The following is a 24,070-nucleotide window of genomic DNA, read 5'->3' on the forward strand; positions in this document are numbered from 1 at the left end:
ATACAACTTGTAAATGGCGGGCGATTTGCTTGATGTTATGTCTTTGGCTCGAGGATTTGCTACAAATGCAAAGCAGATTCAGACTGATATTGAGAAAATCATTGAGAAGGTATAGAATTGTTCTGTCTATTGAGTTACACGAGGCCTGAGTTAAGTCGTTGTATGATCATAGTTAATATCTATCGACTACGAATTAGTGGTTGCAGCTATGTATCAACCATTTCGCATTGAACAATCAAAGATCGGTTGTAAAAATTTCACTCGCACACAAAGCTGATACTTAAGCATGAATCATTGCTATAGTGAGTATAGTCTGTAGGTGTAAATGTATAAATATATTACTCGAGAGCACGCGCTATGCCATGTAAAAGTGCTTGAATAGAGGTATCAGATACGATCCACGAGTTCAGGGTTATGGAGCAGATCAAACGACGAGCGTTGTGTTGTATGCCATTAATGGACTTCCTTTGATGAACCAGGTGATGTTATATATTTTTTGCATCGGTTAAAATTAGGCCCTGCAGGTAAAGCTTATGGCATCGAGTGCACTCCACAATGCAGTAAGACTAATGTTAGTAAAATCTGTGATTTTATGTTTGTTTATATGAAATAAACTGTCAACTGACATTAAAATCAGAATGTAGTAACTGATATACACCAGCAAATAATCAACACTGCCTCAATCAGGATGAGTGCTTTCCCCGATTTCTGCACCGGTTCCTAAATACTCTAAATAATATTCTGTATACAATCTCATTGTGTGATTTTGCCACCCACTCTATTTTTCTTATCAACCCATCTCTCAGTGCACATTGTGATGGAGTGGATTGTCATTTAGTTACGAATTATAAACCCCAGTAATTGTGCTGAATAGATGGATGATGGCAAAACAGTGAATTAAGGCAGCATTTCATTTTCAATTTTGTTATTTGCTTAATATTTTTTGTAAACAAGTCTACATTTTTACTACATCTCTTCATTAACCATTCTCACCTTTAACCTTTTTAATTGTCTTGGAACTGAATCATTCTAATGTAATTCATTTTATATTTTAGTATGACAGGGAATTCCACGATGATGATGTTTTGGAATTGTGCAGTTTGTACATTTACAAGGACAGAGGTAAAGATAATAATGGGGTGTACAAACTTCTTTCTTTAATCTTTTACTAAAACAACTTTTCTTGTCCATGGAGTTTCATTGAAACCTTAAAAAATTTTGATTGTTTAGTGATTATGAAAAGGCATCCATTCTTTTGTCTGTTGCCTGCTTATGATGACAATAAACTAGACTGGTCATACTAGTGTACTGAAATTATAAAATGGAATTGAACAAGCCATTATTCTTTTAAAATTTCAATATTTCATAATTTTTGTATAAACAGCCTTGTTTTGTGTGCTAGCCTTGTAAAGCAGATATCTGTGATGCACATTACTGTACTTGGTTAATATTTCTGCATTTTCAAGTATCTGGAATGCTGTGTGGGACAGAACTTTGTCACAGTGCTCACTTTTTATATTGAAATTGCTGACAGCAAAGCTAGTTGCTTTCTGCCTTCATTAGTATTCCACTGTCAAGATCTAGATGCAAATTTTAAGTGTTTATACTTTTATTGCACTTCTACATAATAGCTGACTGCTTTGGCGAAGAAGATTCCATTTTGTAGCAACCATCTTTTAATGGCTTTCAGGAAAACTCAGAAATTCAGATTCAAGACGAGTTGGATGTACTCAGTCCTCAAAATCCAGACACAGGGAAGATCATTCAAGTGCAGGTATTTTCTTTTGTGAAAATCTGGCAAGCTTTAAAATACATTCTATAGAAAATGGGAAAAAATTACAAATCATGCTTGTGGCTTTTTAAATAAAGCTTTTTAAAGTTTATAAGATGCCATTACAATGCGTTCATGCAACATTTATAGTAGTTTATCATTCCTTGTTACTCCTTGAGGAGCATAGGGCCGCAACAACACCTCGCCAGCAGACCTATTTTGGGCAGCACCCCTTGGTTGGGCCCATGTGGTTCCGACATCCTTTGCCTCGCTCTCTATTGTTCTTTTCCAAGTCTGCTTTGGTCTCCCAACTCTCCTCTTTACCTGAGGGTTCCAGTCAAGTGCCTGCCTGGCAAAGGTGTCATCTGGTTTGTGCAGGATGTGTCCTATCCAGCCCCACTTGCGCTTTTTGATGTCTTGGCTAGGGCCATTCTGGTTGGTTCTTTTCCACAGACTGCTGTTGGAGATCTTTTCAGGCCATCTTATTCCCAGAATATGGCGTAGGCATCAGTTGGTAAAGGTCTGGAGCTTGTTGTTGATGGTGTTTGTCACTGTCCAGGTTTCAAAACCATACAGTAGGACTCACTAGCAGAATATTCTAGGGATATCTTGACTGTGGCAAGACAGTCTAACCTAGTTCTAACTAGCTACATGCTCTGTCGGTGCTGCAGGCAGTCAACAATAACAAACTGCCAGACCTGGAAGCCGCGCTGCTAAACATCGAGTGCCTCAGAACGGCTCTGCAGTGGATCCCATCACACTGCGGGATAGATGGGAATGAGGAAGCTGACAGGATGGCTAAGTTGGGTGCAGAGGACGAACAAGAAGACAATGCAGTCAACATGTCAGAGATGAAAACCATCATTAAGTCTCTGTACAGGCCACAGCAACCACTGGACAGTTACCATCAGTGTCCAGACCGGACCAGGTCGCTATCTTCCGCCTCAGGACTGGGCACAACAGGCTGCTTCACCACCTACACAGGAAGTTGCACCTCGTGCCGTCCCCGAGATGCTCATGTGGAGAGGCAGACCAGACTGTAGAACACATCCTACAGGACTGTAGGAATCTCCGTACCCTGAGGAAAGAGACGTGGCCACAGTCGGAGACCCTGCACAACAAGCTGTACGGGCCAGTGGAGTCTCTACAGAAGACCACCAATTACATATCAAGAGCTGGTCTCCAAGTGTGAAAGAGGCGAACGACAAAAAAAAAAAAAAAAAATCTTACACCCATCCCTGTCTTACACCAGTCTTCACTTCAGTTGGTAAAGTTCTGGAGCTTGTTGTTGATGGCATTTGTCACTCTTCAGGTTTCAGAATCATACAGTAGGACAGCTTTCACATTGGTGTTGAAGATGTGGGTCTTACTGCAGAAGGATAATGCTCGGGAGTTCCAGATGGGACATAGGCTGTTGAAAGTATGCTTGGCATTGTTGATGCAACTTTTGATGCCATTGTCTGCTCCACCGTCCTTGATGGCAATGCTCCCCAGATACGTGAAGCGGTCTGTTTCCAGGATGTTCTCTTCTTGAAGTTGGATTTGGAGTTCCTGCTTGTTGTTCAATCTCATCACTTTGGTCTTCTTTCTGTTGACCTTTAAGCCAGTCTTCTCTGCTTCCTTTGCTAGCTTACTCAGTTTGGTTTGTGCATGTTGCTGCCGATGAGATAGACCAATGTCATCTGAAAAGTCCAGGTCTTCTAGCTGTTTGGTAAAGGTCCACTGGATACCAGTGTTGTTGTCTTGGGTTGTCTTGTGCATAATCTAGTCTGATCATCAGAAAGATTGTTGGTGATAATATGCAACCCTGTCTTACACCGGTCTTCATTATGAAAGATTTAATGAGTTTGCCATTGTGGATAACTTGGCAGGACGAGTCTTCTTACAACCCTTGGATAATGTTTATGAGCTTACAACATTGATAATGCACATAGAAAATAAGTGTTGTTAGCATATCTTTTTGTGACCTTTGCTTACACTATTCATTTTTTAATTGAGTTTACATGAGTTTGTAATTTTAGATTATTTTCTTGCACAAATATCTAATGCTTCATCTTCTGAAACTCTTTTGGAAACCAGTAAATGTATTCTACTTAGTATTTGTTGAAGTAGCATTATTTTAGCATTTCATCTACACTTCTATTTTCAGATTATTCTCCTGAATCCATACAGGTGAGATACATTAAATCAAACTTTAGTGCAGCAAAAATCATGATTATTTTATTGCCTGTGACAAGACATCACTTTTATTTAAAAGAAAGTTGCGAAGATGATTTCTTATATTTTAGAAAAAATGTACAAGGAAATATATCCCAGGCTAAACTGGTGATAGTGCAAGAATGACTTTAAGTCAATAAAAAATTTTAGTTTTATTTAGATTTTAGATGATACAAGATGAACCAGCTAAGGCCCAGAGCTCTTGTATTAGATGATTTCATTTAAGTCTAGGGGCAGGACCACCTGCTGTCTAATTAAGCATTCTTGTAACACTAACATGTTTGATTGATATGGATGTGCCTGTAGCACTCGCAGGCATATGTGATATGGATGTACTTGTCAAACTAACATACATCAGTGTTATGGATGTGCCTGTAGTCTTGGCTGCCTGGCAGCAGACATGGTGTTATGTCTTAGCTGCTCAAGACAACAAATGCTGAAAGGATATAATAGCATGCTGCGTCTGTGTGCTCAGTTTGATTAAACTTCAAAATTAATCCCCTAACAAGCAATAAAATGATGTTCCCATAAAATTTGGTGGTAGCGCATAGAAGCTGACTGCACTGTAATCTATCATTGATACTTTGTCAATTCCAGCAAAGAAACTACATTGTTTACATTGTTTTAATATTGCAACACCTCCCACCACTAAAGGCAGGCTTAAAGTGCTTTGTGTATACAAATACATGCAAAAATGCACAAGCACGTAGACATGAAATATGCCTTTACAGTATGGAGAAAACCACCAATCATCAGCCCTATAAACACATGCTGCATCATAAAGAGTTGTGTCCCATCTGAGATCCAATATCATGATGTTCAATTCTTTCTTGTGGTGAGAGGCACTTTAGCCACTTCACCATTAACTGTCCTAAAACTAAAGTGGAAAGTTTAAAGGCATGGTGACCATGTGATATTGCTTCTCGCTTTTATTTATTTATTTTTTTTGGATCTGCTTCTTTAAAAAGTATGCTACCATTAAGTCTTGGACGTGTGAAACAATTGTGATTGGTTAAATTTTTTGGACCCAGTTTTTGTTTTCTTTGTTACAGGATGTAGCAATAAAAACAGAGCCTCAAGATATGGTTGACTTATCAGTTATATCTGGTAAGAATATTTATTTCCCCTCAGAGTATTTTAATTTGTTTTCAGATGGAAGTAGCACTGTAAAACTATCTTTATGCCTATTTTTCTTTCGCTTTAACAAATGTGTTTACATTTTTTTTTCAACATAGGAAATCACTTCATATCTTTCTGGACAGGCAGCTCCCTAACCGATGATGCATAACTTCATGAATACTCCAAAATTTTGTTCATCAGATGTCAATCAAGATTAATACTGGTATTGAAAAAGCGAAAACTGTCCACATTTGATTTCAGTCTTGGCATGTTAGATGCTTTTCATTGAGGTGACCATATTACACTGTCCTTTTGGGTTGTCTAGATTTTATAGTATTGATAGTGCCTCTTATTCATATTTGTGTGTGTTCTACTGTTATTAGCAAAATAGGCTGTGCATTGGTTTAAACACCTTTTATATTGTTATGTGCACAGAAAGCTGTGTTCGGTGGGCAGAAATGTCACAAGTTGAGAGTGAACCTAGTGATGCAGAAACCATCAGTTCTGACAGCAGCAGTGATGATTGGGATGATTATGAAAGTTATAGCAGCAATAGTGGTGAGACATATCAGATTGATATATGAAGACACAAGATGTATCTGTATACATCATAAAAATATTAAATCATCCATTCATGTAATATGCTTAACTTTATTAGGTCATTTTGTTTTGCTTTTGATATATTTTTTTTTTTTTGACTTATGACTCATTTGTCTGGTTTTTGTGCAGATAAATCTTCAAGGGACATGCTGGTTACCGAAAGTGATGAAGATACTAACAAGTGGCTGACACTGGAGTCTAGAAAGGCAAGGCAGAAAACAACTCACAAGAGCAACAAGAACAAAAGAATCTCTTCTCACCACGTGGATTCTCAGAGCAAAAATTTCTTTATTAATTCTGGTTCTTCTGTTCAGCACTCGTCTACAACATTGGACACATGCATTGCAGGTCCTGATCATTACTCTTCTGACTGTGTGCCCACAGATGACAGAAACTTCTTAGCAAGACGGCACCAACATAAAGCAAATGCACCCACAAGGAAAATTGTGCCTATTCAATTGTTCCCTGAAACAAATCAGTTGCAGAAAACAAGCAAAAGGAAAGATAAGCAATCTATTTTATCATTTCAACAACAATCATCTTTGTCTTTAAATGCCAAGTACTTAAAAGACACTTATTCTGTCTCAAATCATCATGCAGCTGATCAAACAGAATTGAAACAACGGTATACCTGCATATTATCTCAGAATAAAACTGTGCCTGTTCAGTTTTTGGCAGAGAAGGCTCCAGTGAAAAAAACGAAAGAAGAATGTAGCCTGCCGATGTTGCAAAAACCATCTTTGTCTTTTCTTGTCAAGTACTTACACGACACAAATTTACGCCAGGCACACAGAAGGGAAGCTACAGGTGGACAACGTGTGACTGAACATTACCAAAAAGATATGCTTGCAGAAAACAGAAGTAGTAGAGACATGCTTACATCCAGTGAGAGCCTAGCATGCTCAAGGGAAGTATTGAACATCTGTCGTCCATCTGTGATCAAGTCAACTATTTCTGTAAAAAGTGAGGAATGTTGTTGGCCAGCAAACACTACGTTTAACTCGCATCTATGTCATAAAGATCAGGTATTGGTTTCCAGTAAAATGATTACAAAATGTTCTGAAAATGAAACAAAGTTACCCCATGATATCATAGAGGAAAAGCTGCATACTTCAAACAAGGTCAGATGTGCAGTTTCTTCAGGTGCTTTAGCTTCACAACATGAATTTGATCCACAGCTACCAAGTAGCTATGAAATTTCTAAGGCCAAGCCCCAAACAGTTACTAGCTTAGTTGAATCCAGCACAAATCCTCTAAAATTGATTAAAACAGAGTCTCCAAAACTTCTAGAACAAGCAAGAAAAAGGTTTGTTCCAGCACCTTTTCCATCCTTGACTACAGAGGAAGTTCATCAGCTCTTTAGCGAAACGAACATGGACATGTTTGTTAAGCTTTGCACAGAACCCTCAATGGAAAGGGCAGCAAAACTGCCCCATGCACCAAAAGAATACAGGAAAGCAAACAACCTGGACTGTACCCTTAAAAAGGAAGTATTGTGTGTTAGACCAGAGCTCTGTACAATAATAAAAAGTAATTTGCACCAGGAAAAACTAGGACATCTAACAGACCGTTTCAGGCATATGAATGAAACACGAACGATCCAAGTTAAAGAGTCAAACAGCGATAGGACAAACGATGTTAGGCTTCACAGTCCAGTGTCTTTTTCAAAGAGGTGGGAACAATTTCAGACCCCCAAAAAGATGGAAAGTTTGTGCTCGACTCCTCAGTCAACACCTTGTCACAGTCCTTTACCAGCAGAAGAATCTAGTTTTTCACCTTTGGTAACTGGACATAATTTACTAGCATATAACAAAGGAAAAATATCAGACATGCACAACTTTAATACATGCAGAGATATAGCTGTATCTTGTACGAAGATGCTCAATAGAATGACACTATCAAATCCTTCTAGTCCAAGACGTGACTGTAGAGCAGTCACTCAGTTGCCATCAAATACATCAACATCATCAGGTCTCTACTTTCCTGGTTCACCATCTTCAACGTGTTCAGCAGAAGGGCTTCATGCCAAAGTTTCAGGCATAGATGTATATGAAGCTTTCACAAATCTGAAACTAGCAAGCATTGAAAAAAAGATAAAAAAGTACAATGAAATCTTAGATACCAAACTTTCAAAACATAAGGACCAAACAAGAGGCAAAAAGCATGGTTTTGTGCAAAAAAACCTTAAAAAGTATGAAAATTATATGTGTTCAGATAGACAGGGGACAGCGCAAGGTTTAATCACAAATTCTGCGCCCTTCAGCAAGAAGTCGTCTTCCAAGCATACATTGAAATGTGCTTTCCCTTCGAAGGAGTTTCTGTCATGTGCAGGAATTGCTGAAACTGGTGAATTTTCTGTGTGTAAATCATCTTCAAACATAAAGGAGGGCAAAAACGTTTTACCATCCATAAAATCTGAATGGATGTCCAATAGTAGTGCAGATCCCTCAAGCCAAATCAGAACCTTGTACAGAGGAAAAAGTATATCCTGTAGCTCCAATAATTCAGATATTAATGATCTGCCAAAGGTCCCTCTCCAAGTGCCCACAACAAACAACTCTCCCAGACTATTTCATAATATGGTACACATTTCTAGCAGTCCAAAACAATCATCCCAGTCTGAGCGTCTGCTGCTTTCAGAGACTTTCAGTATCAGTCCCTTATCAAGAAAGCGCAGGCTGGATGCTGCTGAGTCTCACCCATATCTTCCTGCTCATGTCTTAATGGAAAGAGGAAAAGTCTCATCATGCAAAAGACAAAGAACAAATAGAACATTTACCACCAGCACTCCTGTAAAAAGTTCACCAAAGGAATCAGGAAAAAGTTTTTGTATGGATGATACATTATCTACAATAGCTGGAGATTTTCATGTAACTATGACTAATGTTCACCATTCAGATAGTGAAAGCAGTGAAGAAGACACTGTTATACTTGTCTCTTAGGAAAGATTTGGCAAAAAGCTGACACGATTGTTTTATTGCTTGGGATTAACATTAAGTATCATTTTTTTTTTTTTTATAGAGGATACATTTTTAAAGTCCAGTATACTCCATCTTTTGTCATTAAAAACATGTATTTAACAACAAAATGGATATTTCAAAAAATATAAATGTCAAAGCTTCTTAGTATCTCCCATATACTGTTACAGCAGATACAGTCACTTTAGTACCAGAATAATCTTTACTTTGGAATGCAAGATTTTGTATGATCAGTTACATAAAAAAAACGTTCACTGACATTTATGCATGCAAATGCATTGGAAAATCTACCAAAAGTGCACTTAGGAGTCTTTGTCTTTCGCTTTATGATTCGGCTTTGGGTTGTCATTTTTGGTGAGAGATTTTTATTGTCTATATTATTGCCTAAGGGTTTTTCATGAAGTATGTGTATTAATGCAATTTCTTGTGAGACAAAATATAAAAGTTTAAAAGCTACTGACCACAAATAGAAGATTCAACATGATTATACACACGACTTTTAAAAATTATTTGAATATTTGTGATCAGTCGTAACAGACAAACTTTCACTTCACTTTCAAATAAACTTATCTTTAAGGAACATGAGAAAGCTATTGATAAATGATTTACAAAGAACAGCCATGTGATGTAGTTCCAGATCTGTGATTAACATGGGATAGAACAGATAAAAACTGATTCCCTCAAACTAGAGTGGTGGAATTTCTTGGCTTGAGTGGCATATGGTTCACTATGATATAGAGTTAGACAACATTGTATTTTTGTAATACAGCTTACACTCCAGGGAGCTCATAAAAGTAAAAACATGCATGCGCACCACTTACAATGTGAAAATGGCTATTTTGATAGAGATTTATGTGCGCATGCTTGTGTGTGTGTGTACACACATGATGAAAAAGAAAGGGAGAAATTCTGTTCTTGTTCATAAAAGACAAGTAAAGAACTAATATTGGAAATGAACCATAGCTTGCTTCGCTTACTAGGATTGTGTGGGTGAATTGTCAGTATGTTAATGTTATAAAGCATTTAATGCAAATTAGGCATGTATTTTTACTAATTCTCTGTGCATATTTAACAGGTAATGTAAGAAAGAAAACTCAGTAGACCACATGCCAAAATGGAGCTTTGAGTTTTTAATTGTTAAATACAAATAAAAGATATTACAGTTTTTTCCTATTTCTCTGTGTATGAATAGCACAAGTACAAAGCAGTATGATGGCAAGATCTTATGGAAGCGTACAAGTTATTATTCTTAAAAAGAAAAAAAGAGTTTCTACTGACAGAGAAAACAGAACCTGCAAATATAATTAAGACAATCTCACAAGTGTTTATGCAAATCTCATAGCTGGGGCTAGAATTTGAGCCACCTGGATGTTGCTTTCCTGTTAAATAGCCTTCTGTATCTATACTTTGTCATTAACCAACATGCAAACACTGACTCATTCAAACACACAGGTATTCAAATACAATTTTTTATCTGACAAATGCATATTGTTGGAACTCTTTGCTAGTGAAGACAGGTAATCGTGCAGAACCAACATCTGAGGACTGAGCTGGGGATCGAACCTTGATACGTCGAATGTGAGTGTCGCGTCCATTCTGGTGATTGGACAAAACTGCCAACTGCAGCATAAATGTGCGGATGAGTCTGTCACTGGCATCTCTCAGTGGCACACATACCCATCCTGAGGGCTCTGACAGCTCAATTTGCTCAACTTCTGACAAGTCATTGGCATGGTTGCCAACTCTTATTGATATTCTGCAATATAAATATAAATTTAACAGTATAAATTACTGCAATAATCTGCGCAGTGCAACTATGATAGAAAAACTACTGGACAGATGAAATATCTACTAAAAAGTGCAAGACCACTTTAAAACAATAAGAATTCTATGACCGACATTAAATGGATAATTTACAAAGTTTAAGTTCCCTCCATCAGCACACCAACCTGTTTGGAGTATAACTCTCATCAGATTTGTAGTCAGCATAGATGCATATATCATGGATGGTTGTTTTTCGATTGAAACTGGATGTTTTACCAGATGGGTTGTGGACCATCCGACTGCCAAATATGTATCATTGGACTCATCTAGAAGCTGGTCTACTCCAAATCCTAAAAAAAAAAAAAAACCAAAACAAAATAACAAACACCACACGATCGATTGCATAATAGCCAAACATACTAAATATCTAGTAATGTCAAAGAATCTACGAGTCTACTGCGACCAACCACTCAACTAATGAGGCCAACAATTATAATTAATCCCAAAATTGGGATTATACTATGCAGCTACTTTACAAAAAATGACGTCCAATGCAGTGACTATAGTGCTGGCAGCGCAAGATTGTCAGTACTGACAATAGCAGACAACTGTGAGACGGATATCGCATTCATTAAAATCAATTAGAATGAAAAACCTGGTTTGCAAGAAGACAGCGACCAAACAGCTTGATTTCCTACTTCTCTCAGCTTTTCCCTCTTTTTCATCTTTTGAAAATGTCAATATCTTGGTTTCCCGTTAATTTTGTAGCCATTTATTTTCGAATTTCTTCCGCTGGTGATATTCGAAGTTGATCATTATTCCTATTTGGCTTGTATCTGTGTATCGCACAAAGGAAACGGAAATAGATCTAAGCTACCACTATTAAGCGAAGTGTTGTTAGACACAAGGCAGACGTTTTGTGGAAACTTTACAGAAAAAAATGACAGAAGTATGAATTTTTTTTTATCATATGATCTTGAGAAAATTTTCAAAAGCACATTTATTTTTTTTACTGATAGCATTCCTTTCGTTAGTCTCTGGACATTTTTTATAAAGCCCATTGTCAGTGTTCAGTTTTGTAAGCTGACAGATCATAAGATACACAAATTTACTATAAATTATGAAAACACTGAATAAATTATTAATGCTTGTGAGGGGTTGCAGTGCTGTTCATCCTCTCAAACACACTTTTTTCGCTCCAGGAGCGCAGAAACATTTCAGTGCACACATTGGTGTTCCGGTCATTAAAGCGGACGCATGATATGTTCTTGGGTGACCAAGGAAATCTTCCACTGAGAGACGAGAAGAGGTAATTATTTGTTTGAGCTGGCTTATAAACAAATTTATGCATTTATTTAGACGGGTAAGGTCGTATGGCCGGGAGAGTTTTATAGCCCACTCCACCTCTTTAAAGAGCGTCTGTATAATGAATTCAGAAATATCAGATAAAAGCACCTGAACAGCACTTTATGTAACAATTCAAAGACAGTAAATCAGATGGATTACAAAAAACTATGAATATGTGTGTAGGAGGAACAAGCAGTGACAGTCTGCATATTTGGTTTATAAAAAGCTTGAGCTTATCACAGGGAACTTCAGCTTTCATTGTTTTGAACTAGAAGCAGCTCTAAAAAGAGTTCTTTCCCCATCTTGATTGTCCAGGGTGTCATATTAGAAGCAGGACTATAACTGAAATAAGCAATATTGTGTAAAAATACAGGGTATGTTCTGGCATTTTTGTCAATTATTTCATGAGAATAAAATGCTTGAGCTAGACAGGGATGTCATCTGGAGGCTGATGATTCACTATGGCATTCCATCTAAGCTCATAAACATTCAAGGGTTGTACAAAGACTCGTCCAGCTAAGTTATTCACAATGGTAAACTTACTGAACCTTTTTTAGTGAAGACTGGTGTAAGACAGGGATGGGTGTAAGATGATTATGTAGCTAACCACTAGGTTAGACTGTCTTGCCACAGTCAAGATATCCCTAGAATATTCTGCTAGTGAGTCCTACTGTATGGTTTGAAACCTGGAGAGTGACAAATGCCATCAACAACAAGCTCCAGACTTTACAACTGATGCCTACGCCATATTCTGGAATAAGATGGCCTGAAAAATCTCAACAGCAGCCTGTGGAAAAGAAACCACAGAATGGCCCTAGCCCAAGACATCAAAATGTGCGAATGGGCTGGATAGGACACACCCTGACAAACCAGCTGACACCATTGCCAGGCAGGCACTTGACTGGAACCCTCAGGTAAAGAGGAGAGTTGGGAGACCAAAGCAGACTTGGAAAAGAACAATAGAGAGCGAGGCAAAGGACGTCAGAACCACAAGGGCCCAACTGAGGGGTGGTGCCCAAACTGGGTCCATTGGCGAGGTGTTGTTGCAGCCCCATGCTCCTTAAGGGAGCAACAAGGAATAAACTAAAACAAAATGGATGAGCATATAACTTATAAATCTGACAAACTTTGATCTGTTTTTATGATAACTGAAACAACATTGCCTAAACAGCTTGAAGCAGAGTAGAAAATATATTTGTTTGGTATCTCTTGATTTCTACACCAGAGTATATGATCGAATGCAAAACATGTTCTGCGGATTCAAATTTGTGAATAAAATGGTCTATATACTCTTACTTTAATAACCAGCCATACAAAAACACAACAAGAGAATTACTTTTGCTTGTTTAAATCCTTTTTAAATGAAAAATTCTTTTAGGTTTATAAATATTTGTTTATTATAGCAAAGCTTTTAATAAATGTTATCAACATAAATTTGTTGTGGCCTCAGTGTCTGCTATAAAACAAAACGTCTTAAGCTTCTTACCAATTAGCTACACAAATTGCAAAAAGCTAACGTGCTCAGATTTAATTTTTGTGTTAAAAATGGGAGATCAATGGATAATAATGTGAACAGCTAGATCATATGATGCAAACATTAGAAAATAACATCTTAGCTGGTCCATCAAAACATGTTTTAGTCTTTTATTTTGTTTTGAATCACAGAAGAGAGCAACAGGTAGCAATTTTTTTCACCTAAAGCTGTATTAGTATTTAACAAAAAGAACACAGCACAAACTGAGGGAATTCACCTGGAAAAGATGTTCATGCAAATCGCAAGTAATCTATTTGTGTGTGAGAATATATGGTCAATCTTTTATTATATTTGAACAGATTAGAGTGTCCCATTGCTAGTTCTAAATGCAGAGTGTTATCATTTTGTCTCAGTGAAGAACTGAAGCGCATGGTGAAAACGACAGATGAGTATGGTCCAGTCAAAGATCGGGTTAAGGGAGCTGCACAGCAAAATGGACATGGTAAGTATCAGCAGAATAACACACTTCTTTTGCATGGAAGCTCTCTCTCTCTTTCTCATAGGCATACATGCATGCAGAGTGAATATGATGAATGAAAGTATTCATGGGGGAAGAAGCCTGCTTAAGACAAATTTATTGTTTTCATGATATGCATTCCGTGAGCGGACAGTTTGTGCAGTGAGCAGATGATACTGAATGTTGTATCTAGCAATCATGCGCAATGAGAGAAAGAGCAACTGGTTTTTTAAAAGATGTGAACATAATAATAATAAACATGTTCGTGTTCATGAAGATGCATCCCCTCAGCACTTAAGACAAAAATGAGACATGGATGGAAGGACAAATACCAGTATTGATAACGAATAAAGATAAATATAGAAAATGCAAAGAGGACTTAGATAACAAACAGTAAGGATTGGGAGTTTAATGAGTCTGCATGAGAGTGTAGTTCAAAATAAAGTAGTCATTGTGTGACTGTGTGTTGCCCTATGCTCCTCGGGGAGTAGCAAACAATAAACTAAATGTGTGACTATACCATATTCGTACTAAGGGATTTGGCAATATTAAAAGTGATCAGAGTTAAGTGACATCAGTCAGTTGACATTTTCATGATGATCATGAACTTAAGGTTGCAATTAAACTATGAATACGACTGACAATAACACGAGTAGTTTCAGTTTTTAATAAAATATGGGTGCTTACATTAAAGTTTTGGATTGTCATAGTCTATGCTAAGGTCATGTGATGTGAAAGTTATACAAAAGGTGAGTGTAAAATCTGATATGGCAATGTCTAAAGGTTTGTAAAAGAAGTATAGTTTATAAATTATAATATTAAATTTTTTCTGGATGATTATAATGTTTTAATATATATATGCTAAAGGAAAAATGAAAGTAGGGCGCGTGTTTGTGAGAAAGAGATGAACAGATAGTATCAGGGAACTAGTTTATTTTCTGAAAAACTGGTGGCTTGTGATACATGTAATTATGTTACAGACAAGTATATGGACTTTGTAGTATAATAATGTTTACCTTAAATGTTATCAAGAACACATACAGAATTTTACATGCTTAAAAAAGTGCATCTAGATCTGTCTAATTTTTTTCGCTGAAATTGAAGTTAAAAAAATTGCTTAGGCCTATGTGGAAAAACTTTATATTCATTTTTGTGCTTGCACAATTTTGCAATCATCGTAGATCTCTAACAAAATCCGAACTATCTAGTGGGATTAATATGATTGAATGTTTTTTTCTGTTTACTTCTGCTTTTAGTTTTGATTTATTGGCTTTATATTCAAGGGTTTGCCTAACAGCAAATTGCTATAATCTAAGATGATGAACAGTGAGTTGTGTAGAAAGATAGCAGATGCAACCACAAAAACTGATGTCAAATGAAAACAATGGATTTCTGGTGTCTTGCAGTTAATTTTTCATCTGTATGAAATTGTAGAGCTGAATGGGTTATTTTTTTTTTTGCAGGAGATGAAATGTACAGAAAAAAAATCAATTTGAGACTTATTTTGTTGTTTTTTTTTGTTGAAAAAAATGTATGAAGATAAAAGTGTCTTGGGGAGATGTTGTTTCCTATGCTGAATGGTTGCAGCTGCTGGTGCTGATGGCACACCACATGGTGATTCTGCTGCCAGTGGGATGGAGCTTGTTCCTTTGGATCAGAACAGGTGATAAGATTTTTACCATTACTTAACACTTTGAAGCAACAGCAGCAAAGGACTGTCAGCAGTTTCCTACAATTTTCTAAATAATATATTTATTTAATAAAAGGATTTTGGTTGTATGTATGTTGTGACACATTTAGCCTCCCTTTCTTTATCCCATTTTTTCTCCCCACCCCTACCTCCAAACCATCGTGACAGTTGTCATGGCTATGCCTTTTCCATAAATTTATATCAATGGTTTATAATTGTTAAAGGTTTGTGTTTTATTCTTATCTCTGTGATCTGAGATTGTGCAGCGCCTTTAGATTGACTGTTTGTTAGCTTAACTCAATTTTGCATGTGCTACCTTACACCTGCTCCTGTTTCAATATATCGTTATCAGACTTTTGAGTGGTGGTGATATGAGGCGATCGGGAAGGGGAGACACTACAGGATCAAGGGTAAATAAAATTTTTGGTGTGTGCTTATGCCTTAGTATAATCAATAAATCACATATGCATGTCTGTACCTATGCTTTATCGGAAAAAAAAAAGCATTTCTTCTAAAAAAATTCTTAGTAGATGGTACAAAAGAAACTTTAACTTATTTTTATTGACAGCTGACTGTTTCATACTTGATTATTTATTTTTTGAAGGTGGCAGGTTTTTTAGTACATGTAGTTTAGAATTCTACTCTGATTTATACCTTGAACAAATGACACTTTTTATTTATTGTTTGTTTTATGATTGCCTTTACTGACTAGGCATTAATGGCAGTCAGTATAGGTCAGCAACAAATGCTTGTTCCTCGCAAAGCTCCTACAATGCCCAAGCCAGTGTGGCATCCACCATGGAAATTATACAGAGTAAGTTTTGCTTCAGATTGACATATATTTCTGTTGCTGACAGTTTAAAGCTATTATTTAGTGTTTGCTGTATTATATTAGCCAGGAAGAATGTTATGTGCATTCAGGAAGCAAAATGTTGTAGCATGGACTTTTATTAATTCACAAATAAGTAGCTTGTGTCCCATTGATCATCTGAGAATTGCGATTTACTGTTTATTATTATCAGGTAAATTTTAGCTTTAAGAAACCACTTTTTTGGTTATTTATTGGACTCTTTAGGACAAGGATATAATAATGAGATGGTACTGTGTAATGCTGACAATATTCTTAAGCTTTAGCAAAAGAACACTTTTACATAGATTAAAGGCTACATAGAGTTACAGTAGACTATAAAGAGTGTATGTTAAAGGTAGTTGGTTAGACATTCAGCTTTTAAATGAATGTGTCTATAGGTAATAAGTGGTCATCTTGGCTGGGTACGGTGTATTGCTGTAGAACCAGGCAATGAATGGTTTGTAACAGGTGCAGCAGACCGTGTAATCAAGGTAAGGCAAAGTGTTTTACAACAAGCACAAGGGAATTTAGTGTGTTGCTTGTCCCAGCACTGTGTGTAAAATGGAAAGTTGCAGGTTAATAATTGGAGTCAATAACATATAGTAGAACGTAAACAGCCCTGTGATCAGCTTAGATTCTCAATATTGCTCATAGAATTCCGCAAAAATATGCAAATACTTAGCTCACAGTATTCATATTTGTGAAACTTATACTGTAGGAGTCAGGGTCTGTTTAGTATGCAGCTAGTCATTATTGTAGGCAGTCTGTCATGCTAAACCATTCTAAAAAATGAATATTGTACATATGTGTATCAGTGAAAATGTGAAGAAATCTGCAGATATAACATTGAGAATCATTTTTCAAATGCTTATTTTATTTTACATATTTAATAGGAACTTCAAAACATTAGTCAAGAATATGCAAAGAAGCAAATGAGCATGCAAAATCTTGGCAACAGCATGTTTTTATAAATTATGATAAAGACCAGTTTTACAAACATAGTCTAGGAATGGTGTTTCGGAAAGAAAAGTTATGCTAATGATGATGATGCCATTGTCATTATATTTAAATCACTCTCTCATCAAAGAAAACCATTTAAAAATGAATTAATAAATAAACCAGTATCTTATTTTGCATCACAGATTTGGGATCTTGCTTCTGGAACACTAAAGCTGTCACTAACAGGACATGTCAGCACAGTCCGTGGCCTTGCAGTCAGTTCACGACAGCCTTACCTTTTCTCGTGTGGAGAGGACAAGATGGTGAAGTGCTGGGACCTTGAGCAGAACAAGGTATAGATGAAACACTGCTTGTAAAGTATGTTGACTCGCATAGCTGTTTTAGCATTTAAGATAGATTACAAAATATCTGTAATAGTTTTAAAGTCCATGGAATGTTCTAATAGAATTGAATGTTAAAAAGTATCCATTTATCTGGTGCTATTTATCATTCAGCTTTTATATTAGATACGTTATATTCTTCAAATCAGATAAGATTTGTCTTTTGTAGTTAAAGTAAGCATTTTCATATATATCTTTATTGCTGGTCTTTTATTTAAAGTCCAGGTCAGTTTTGTTAACAATTAGTTTTAAATACTGATTGTAGTTGAAGTATTTCATACAATGTTTCTGACAGGCTGTCCGACACTACCATGGTCACCTCAGCGCGTGTTATGCCCTTGATCTTCACCCAACAATTGATGTACTTGTCACATGTGGACGAGATGCAACCATCAGGGTAAGTTTCTTTACTTCAGCATACCTAGATGGTAATACTTTGGCTACTGATACACAAATATTGATGCAACATTGACAGTCTGATAATTTTTTTAACAATGATTTATTTGTATGCTTTGAATGTGTTACTGATTTATCAGTTGAGGCGATCATAAAGTTTGGTATTCTCTCAGGCAGTCAAAATTTAGTTATCAGGTTTTTGATATAACTGAGTTTAAGCTTATGTTGTTAAAGAGTGTTGTGTACATATGTATTTGAATAATTATGTATTTTTTGACAAATAAAAGTTTGTATAGATTACTTCTGAAAGTTCTAAAATGTGCTCGTGGTCACAGTATTTGAACTGGACGAATGAAATCTACCTCTGGGGAAAAAGTATCAAAATAGTCATTATTTTGATTTTGTCAAAGTTGTGTGGACCATGTCATATAATAGTCTGTCCACTAAGCAGATAGAAGTACCTAATTTTATCTAGAAATGAGCGGAGAAAGTGGAGCTGTTTCTTCCACATTCTATACCTTAGACATAGTAACCACTTACATTTCACTGCAGATCTGACATGCTACATGTTATTATGCACAATGGTGATTTGAGGTATAGATATTTTGCACTAAGCTTTTAATAGGTATGTATATTTTGAATAGCATCAGCAAGCCCTATTAACAGGTATGTGTGTTGATTAGGTATGGGACATCCGAACAAAGGTGTGTATCCACACTCTGGCTGGTCACACCAACACTGTTTCATCCGTGAAGTGCCAGGCAGCCGAGCCACAGGTAAGTTTAAGGTATTTTTAAAAAACAAACCCTGCCATTTATATTGGTGGATAAATGTTTTTCAGTTCATCATTACTCTTGGTTTGTTTGTTGTTTTTTTTTTTGTTGCTGTTTCATTTCATTTTTAAAACATCATAACTGAGGTATCAAAATATCCTTTTTTGATACTGAGATCATTTTCAGTTTGACTTGAAATCTCTTTTTTGGGATAGGATTGCGCAGACAATGAGAAGACTTCAAATTAATTTGTGTGTGCATCTGCAGGTGATATCTGGAAGCCATGATTGTACAGTCCGACTGTGGGATTTGGCTGCTGGCCGCACGAAAGCAACATTGACCAATCACAAAAAGAGTGTGCGAGCAGTGGTTCTGAATCCAGCACAGTTAGTATTCCTCTTACTGATTTATAATTTCCTTTTTCATACTTTAATACACAGTAAAACTTCTCAGATGCTAATGGACCTGTACCTGATATCAGGGCCGGCGCTAGGCTGTGTTGCGCCCTAGGCGAAAGAAAAATTCTGCGCCCCCCCCCCCCACCCCCCACCTCACAAAAAGTGAACCATGTTATATCATTTGTTTTGCAATTTATTTAGTCCTGGTCATGAAATTGATGCTTAAAACCTCACTTTCCTTGTTTTTTGTTGTGCAAAACGAGTTATCAGTTCCTTCAGATTGAGTGCATTTGCCAAGTCATGCTCAATAGATATGGTGGCCAGCCCAGTCAGTCTCTCTTGCAACATTGTTGATCTCGTATAGTGTTTAATTAATTTTAATTTTGAGAAACTCCGTTCTGCACTGGCAACAGAAATTGGAAGGGTCAATAAAATTCTGAGAGACACTACAACATTCGGCACAATATCAAATAGCTTATGTTGGATTATGAATATTAAGACTTCTTTGGGGTTCATTTTAGGTTTGGGAAGTCTTCTATCCACAACCTGTAATTCAGAACAGAGTTCCTCCTCGTCAGTGTCTTTGCTGTCTCTGTGCATTAGTGCCTTTTCCAAGACCTCGCAAGATAGTAGAATGGCCTTCCTTGGTTTTTCAGAAATGCTTTGGATATCATAAAGAAATCCAAATAATGCACTGTGCTCCTGAATCTGTTTAAATCTGTCTTCAATGGACGCAGTTCAAACAAGAAAGCTAGGCTTAAGTATCACCAGTAATGCTTGCGGCGGTCTGTCTCAGAACTCAACGCGACTGTGATGTGCTAAAGACCACAAGACTGTCACGGACCCGTTTGTACAATGAAAAGTTTTGCAAAAAGTTACACCACCGCTATCGCAACCCGTTGCATCCACACAATCAAAATAAGCACTATAAGAAATAAGGAAATGAAATTAATGTAAAGAAAGACATAAATCGTGTTAATAAACTATATACAGCTATGTCACAGTGTATAAAATTCATGCGAACTTATCTGTACAAACTCTCATGAAGTGGCTGTAGGACAGTAGCTCTGTTCAGTCTGGCACGGCTAAATGCAGTTCACAACTTTTACTGACTCAGCTGTGGAAGGATGATAGCTCTAAGCACCCGAACAGACGATTACAAAGTAAATTCAAACAGCAGCACGAGATGTCTGCAGCCGCTCAGAAAAGGTTTGTACATCGTCCTGTGGGTTTTAAGTTCAAAGTTACAACCACCTCTTCCCCAGTCTCTGGCTGTCCAGCCCTGGTAATGTGATCTGACTTTCTTTAAAGTGGTAGAGATTTATCACTACCCCACTTAGGTCCTTTCAATCTTTCTCTCTTCTCTCTTTCTCATCTCACGGACAACTATCAAGTGACATCGCACCACCTTCTTTGTCCAGTCTGCTAGTCTGATCCGACTGGTCATTAACTGTGACAGATTTATCGCTGCCCTGTAGGCCTGTCCACCTATAGCACCTCCATCGGCAAGTGCTTTCAATGGTTCTCTTCTTTCTCATCTTACAGACGAACTAACAAGTAAAACCGAACTGTCTACATGTTTGCTGCTTAAAAATAGTAGAAAAGTGGTTTTCTACAAGAACTCATTACGACCAGAGGCATTAGAACCCAGAAGTGTCAAAGAATGGCTTACTAAAATTAAATCTTTTTTGAGAATTTGCTGCAGATTTGATTAATAACTTATAAGTAAGAACTACTTTTTGTCAAGAAAAGGTACGTCTGTTTTTCAATTGCAGGCGTGCATCAGACACACATGGATGCTTGCATGCCTCCCAAATCAGACCTACACTTATGAGTAGAGGATTTCAAACACTCGTGTAAAAGGTTTTATGGAGTGCACACTGATGGAGACAAGAAATCTGTAGCACCTTGCTCTGGTCTTAGTTTGGTGTGTGGTCTAAAACTCAAGCTGATCACAGCTTCCAGCCTCTAGACCACCCTGACAGCAGCTTCTTTGTTCCCATCCAAAGTCACACCACAGTCACACCTCACAGGTGGGCGGGGAGCAAGGTCTGTCAAGAGAGAGTCTTCTGGACACTAACAATGCAAAGTTGTAAATCATGGTGTCAGGGCAGCTCCCCAAACACAGTCCAGTGATCAACACTGCGTGGTGTCCAGCATAGGGTTTGTTGAAAACAAGAGAAGTATACAGTGTATCGACTGTAGGTCTTAGTACGCATTATCTCTTAATAACCAATTTCAAATATTCTGTCAATGGAGCATAACAACAAGCTAGCCATTCAAACTGTAGACAAACAGATGCACTCTTAGATAATAAAAATAAACATTACAATTTGACAACTAAATTAAGCGTAATACACCAAACGAACAGAAATTTAATAATTAATAAGAAAGTTAAATATTCACGACCATGAGTCACAACAGTAAGTACAAGACTAAAGGCCATCAGTGTCAGTAAATAGATATGCTATAAACTTCAAATGGCTGTACTTTGATGTTTGTCTGCGAAAGACTTTAATACTCTTATTAACTAAGAACGCGTTGGTGACATTAGGTAAGTTCCTTCGGGTTGAAAGTTCGTAAGTGTAAACAATATTGAGCATAAAACAGTTGTCATAACCACAGAGAAACTCGCGTAGCAAACTCAAGTCTGTGTTGTTGTCCCTGATATCAGCTGCAGTGTTTTCAATTCATAAGTGTGGAACCTCTTCAATAGTAAGATAGAAGAAAGAAAGGTGAGCTTGGTATTAGTGGAATGTGGTCCACTCCATCCTAGGGGTCCGCACTGACCAGGCCCCATCCACCAACCCGCCCCTCCGCTGTCTATCCTCCGCCCCCTTCTTCCCCGCTGGTTAGCTGGTCACTTCAAGTGCGCCCTGTAATAATGGGTTTTCCTATACTACATCACTACATGAACTGAGAAACTCGGTGGTGAAGTCAACCTACAAGCTGAGGAAAAGGTGCCTTCCATCAACGCCGCCCCTCTCAGCGCCCTCTACTTGCCTGCCGGTTAGCTGGTCACTGCAGGTGCGCCCTGGGATAATGCGATAATGGGGTTTTCCTGTCATACATGTACTGAGAAACTAGCGTGGTGGTCAGTCTACAAGCAGAGGAAAAGTATCCTGCTAATATCATTTTGTGAAAATGACATTTTTCCCTAAAATTATTCATTAAAAAAAAAAAAAATAAAAGCGGGCCATTTTTTTCCGCCCCCCTCGGTCGCTGCGTCCTAGGCGATTGCCTAGTTCGCCTAATAGGTAGAACCGGGCCTGCCTGATATACAGATTAACTGTGATGATGTATTATTATTCTTTTTCAGAAGATAGCATTTCCTTTTGCTTGTTTCAGATACACATTTGCATCAGGTTCTCCCGACAATATCAAGCAATGGAAATTCCCTGATGGTGTCTTTCTGCAAAATCTTTCAGGACATAATGCCATTATCAACAGCCTTGCTTGTAATTCAGATGGAGTACTAGTTTCTGCAGGTGTGCATTTTAAAAATATTGCAAACTTTTTAGTCTGGGATTGAAGTCTTAATTATGAAGTTATTCCTGTGCAGAGATGGCCTTTATCACCATTGCCTTAGGAAACCTATCACTAGCCTATCAAAACTTACTTTTCCTAGCCAGAATTCCCTCCTCTGGCTTACTTTGATGATCAGAGTGCAGAAGTGTGTGTGGGGAAAATGGACTTTAATTTTGCAAACTTTTGCAGCATCTAAGATATGATCTTAAGTAATGTTACAGCAGTAGCATCTTGTGGACCTATAAGCCTTACCACTACCTTTTTCAGTTGTTTTATTTTCTTTTTATACCATTATTATTTTCTTTGGCAGCTGACAATGGCACTATGCACTTTTGGGACTGGAAAACAGGCTACAATTTTCAGAGACTACAGGCAGCTGTTCAGCCAGGTTCTATTGATTCTGAGGCAGGAATATTTGCTCTTGCCTTTGACCAGAGTGGTAGCCGGTTGATCACTGCTGAAGCTGATAAAACTATTAAGATCTACAAAGAGGATGAATCTGCTGTAAGTAATCCTTTTTGTTCCCCCTCCTTCCTTCATCTAATTGGAGGCTCCGAGTGCAGTACAAAGGCAGATGATAGCAAACCTTGGAAATAATAATGATGCAAAAGGAAATTAGTACAAGACATGATGCATGAATACATACAGGCAGGACCTTGAGAGACTTTGTAAAATTTATATATATGATTTTTGTCCTTTGATAATATCTCTTTGTTAACTATTTGAGAATTGTTTTCAGCTTTCCTTTAAAGTTTTAACAACACTCTGTTTTGTTTTTTGCAGACTGAAGAGACACATCCCCTCAACTGGCGGCCTGATATCTTTAGGAAAAAACGTTATTAAACTGTATGACTGCAGGTGGTTTTTTTTTTTTTAACTTGCAGATTGAAAAAAATTGAAAGAGACTTCATAGGTAAATTGAAAAATGGTGCAAAAGATGAAATGTTTACAAGATCATCCCACATTTTTAGAATCTAGGTTAACATCTGAGCCTTTGAGATTACTTTTTTAGATTCAGACAGCAGGGCTTGGCCAGCATTCAAATTATATTTTTGGCTTTTATGACATGCCTAGATAAATTTTTCAAAGCATTAGCTTTGAATTTGCATTAAACATTTTCACCTTAATTGTGTTTGTGTATGAAAACATTCAAATGGTGTGTATTTAGAGTGTGCACTGATTGGTGAATTTATGTATGTGCATATGGTTTTATGAAGTTTATCAACAAATTTATCATTCAGTAAATCACAGTACTTGGAATAAATTCTTAGCCTATAAAATAGCAGAACACAATTCTTGCATCTTTTT

At 37.2% G+C, this 24,070-nt stretch overlaps 3 protein-coding genes across 5 annotated transcripts; 2 read left to right on the top strand and 1 right to left on the bottom strand.

Annotated features, from left to right (window-relative positions):
• On the top strand, positions 1-9,949 carry LOC112559012. Of its 3 annotated transcripts, none has more exons than XM_025229827.1 (7): positions 1-109; positions 1,056-1,122; positions 1,691-1,774; positions 3,921-3,943; positions 5,041-5,095; positions 5,543-5,665; positions 5,837-9,949. In XM_025229827.1, exons 1-7 carry the CDS (start codon positions 14-16, stop codon positions 8,647-8,649), a joined length of 3,261 nt encoding a protein of 1,086 aa, XP_025085612.1. In that variant the 5' UTR covers positions 1-13; the 3' UTR covers positions 8,650-9,949. The 3 variants fall into 3 exon arrangements, with proteins under 3 accessions (XP_025085612.1, XP_025085614.1, XP_025085613.1); XM_025229828.1 differs by lacking the exon at positions 1-109 and adding an exon at positions 130-479; XM_025229829.1 differs by lacking the exons at positions 5,543-5,665; positions 5,837-9,949 and adding an exon at positions 5,224-5,531.
• On the bottom strand, positions 9,801-11,174 carry LOC112559015 (anaphase-promoting complex subunit 10-like). The gene is given in 5 exon segments (XM_025229832.1): positions 9,801-10,441; positions 10,635-10,711; positions 10,713-10,754; positions 10,756-10,799; positions 11,105-11,174. Coding segments are annotated over 5 exon segments (519 nt in total). The 3' UTR covers positions 9,801-10,155.
• Positions 11,175-11,268: 94 nt separating this feature from the next.
• LOC112559014 (pleiotropic regulator 1-like) lies at positions 11,269-23,889 on the top strand. Its single transcript, XM_025229830.1, has 14 exons — positions 11,269-11,398; positions 11,652-11,758; positions 13,684-13,772; positions 15,375-15,450; positions 15,830-15,887; positions 16,190-16,291; positions 16,726-16,818; positions 17,470-17,619; positions 17,963-18,064; positions 18,747-18,839; positions 19,104-19,222; positions 22,583-22,722; positions 23,073-23,266; positions 23,546-23,889. Exons 1-14 carry the CDS (start codon positions 11,390-11,392, stop codon positions 23,603-23,605), a joined length of 1,392 nt encoding a protein of 463 aa, XP_025085615.1. The 5' UTR covers positions 11,269-11,389; the 3' UTR covers positions 23,606-23,889.
• The last annotated feature ends 181 nt before the right edge of the window (positions 23,890-24,070 follow it).

The sequence above is a fragment of the Pomacea canaliculata genome, linkage group LG3 (assembly GCF_003073045.1).
Source record: "Pomacea canaliculata isolate SZHN2017 linkage group LG3, ASM307304v1, whole genome shotgun sequence".
Taxonomy (NCBI): domain Eukaryota; kingdom Metazoa; phylum Mollusca; class Gastropoda; order Architaenioglossa; family Ampullariidae; genus Pomacea; species Pomacea canaliculata.

What these genes read in the sequence shown, in the direction of transcription:
- LOC112559012 (XM_025229827.1), top strand. Translation starts at nt 14, where the DNA reads ATGGCGGGCGATTTGCTTGATGTTATGTCTTTGGCTCGAGGATTTGCT. An exon ending in GGAAGATCATTCAAGTGCAG is followed by an intron (nt 1,775 to 3,920) that starts GTATTTTCTTTT and finishes TTCTATTTTCAG; the next exon opens with ATTATTCTCCTGAATCCATA. An exon ending in TGACTTATCAGTTATATCTG is followed by an intron (nt 5,096 to 5,542) that starts GTAAGAATATTT and finishes TTATGTGCACAG; the next exon opens with AAAGCTGTGTTCGGTGGGCA.
- LOC112559014 (XM_025229830.1), top strand. An exon ending in GACGAGATGCAACCATCAGG is followed by an intron (nt 18,065 to 18,746) that starts GTAAGTTTCTTT and finishes TGTGTTGATTAG; the next exon opens with GTATGGGACATCCGAACAAA. An exon ending in TGGAGTACTAGTTTCTGCAG is followed by an intron (nt 22,723 to 23,072) that starts GTGTGCATTTTA and finishes TTTCTTTGGCAG; the next exon opens with CTGACAATGGCACTATGCAC.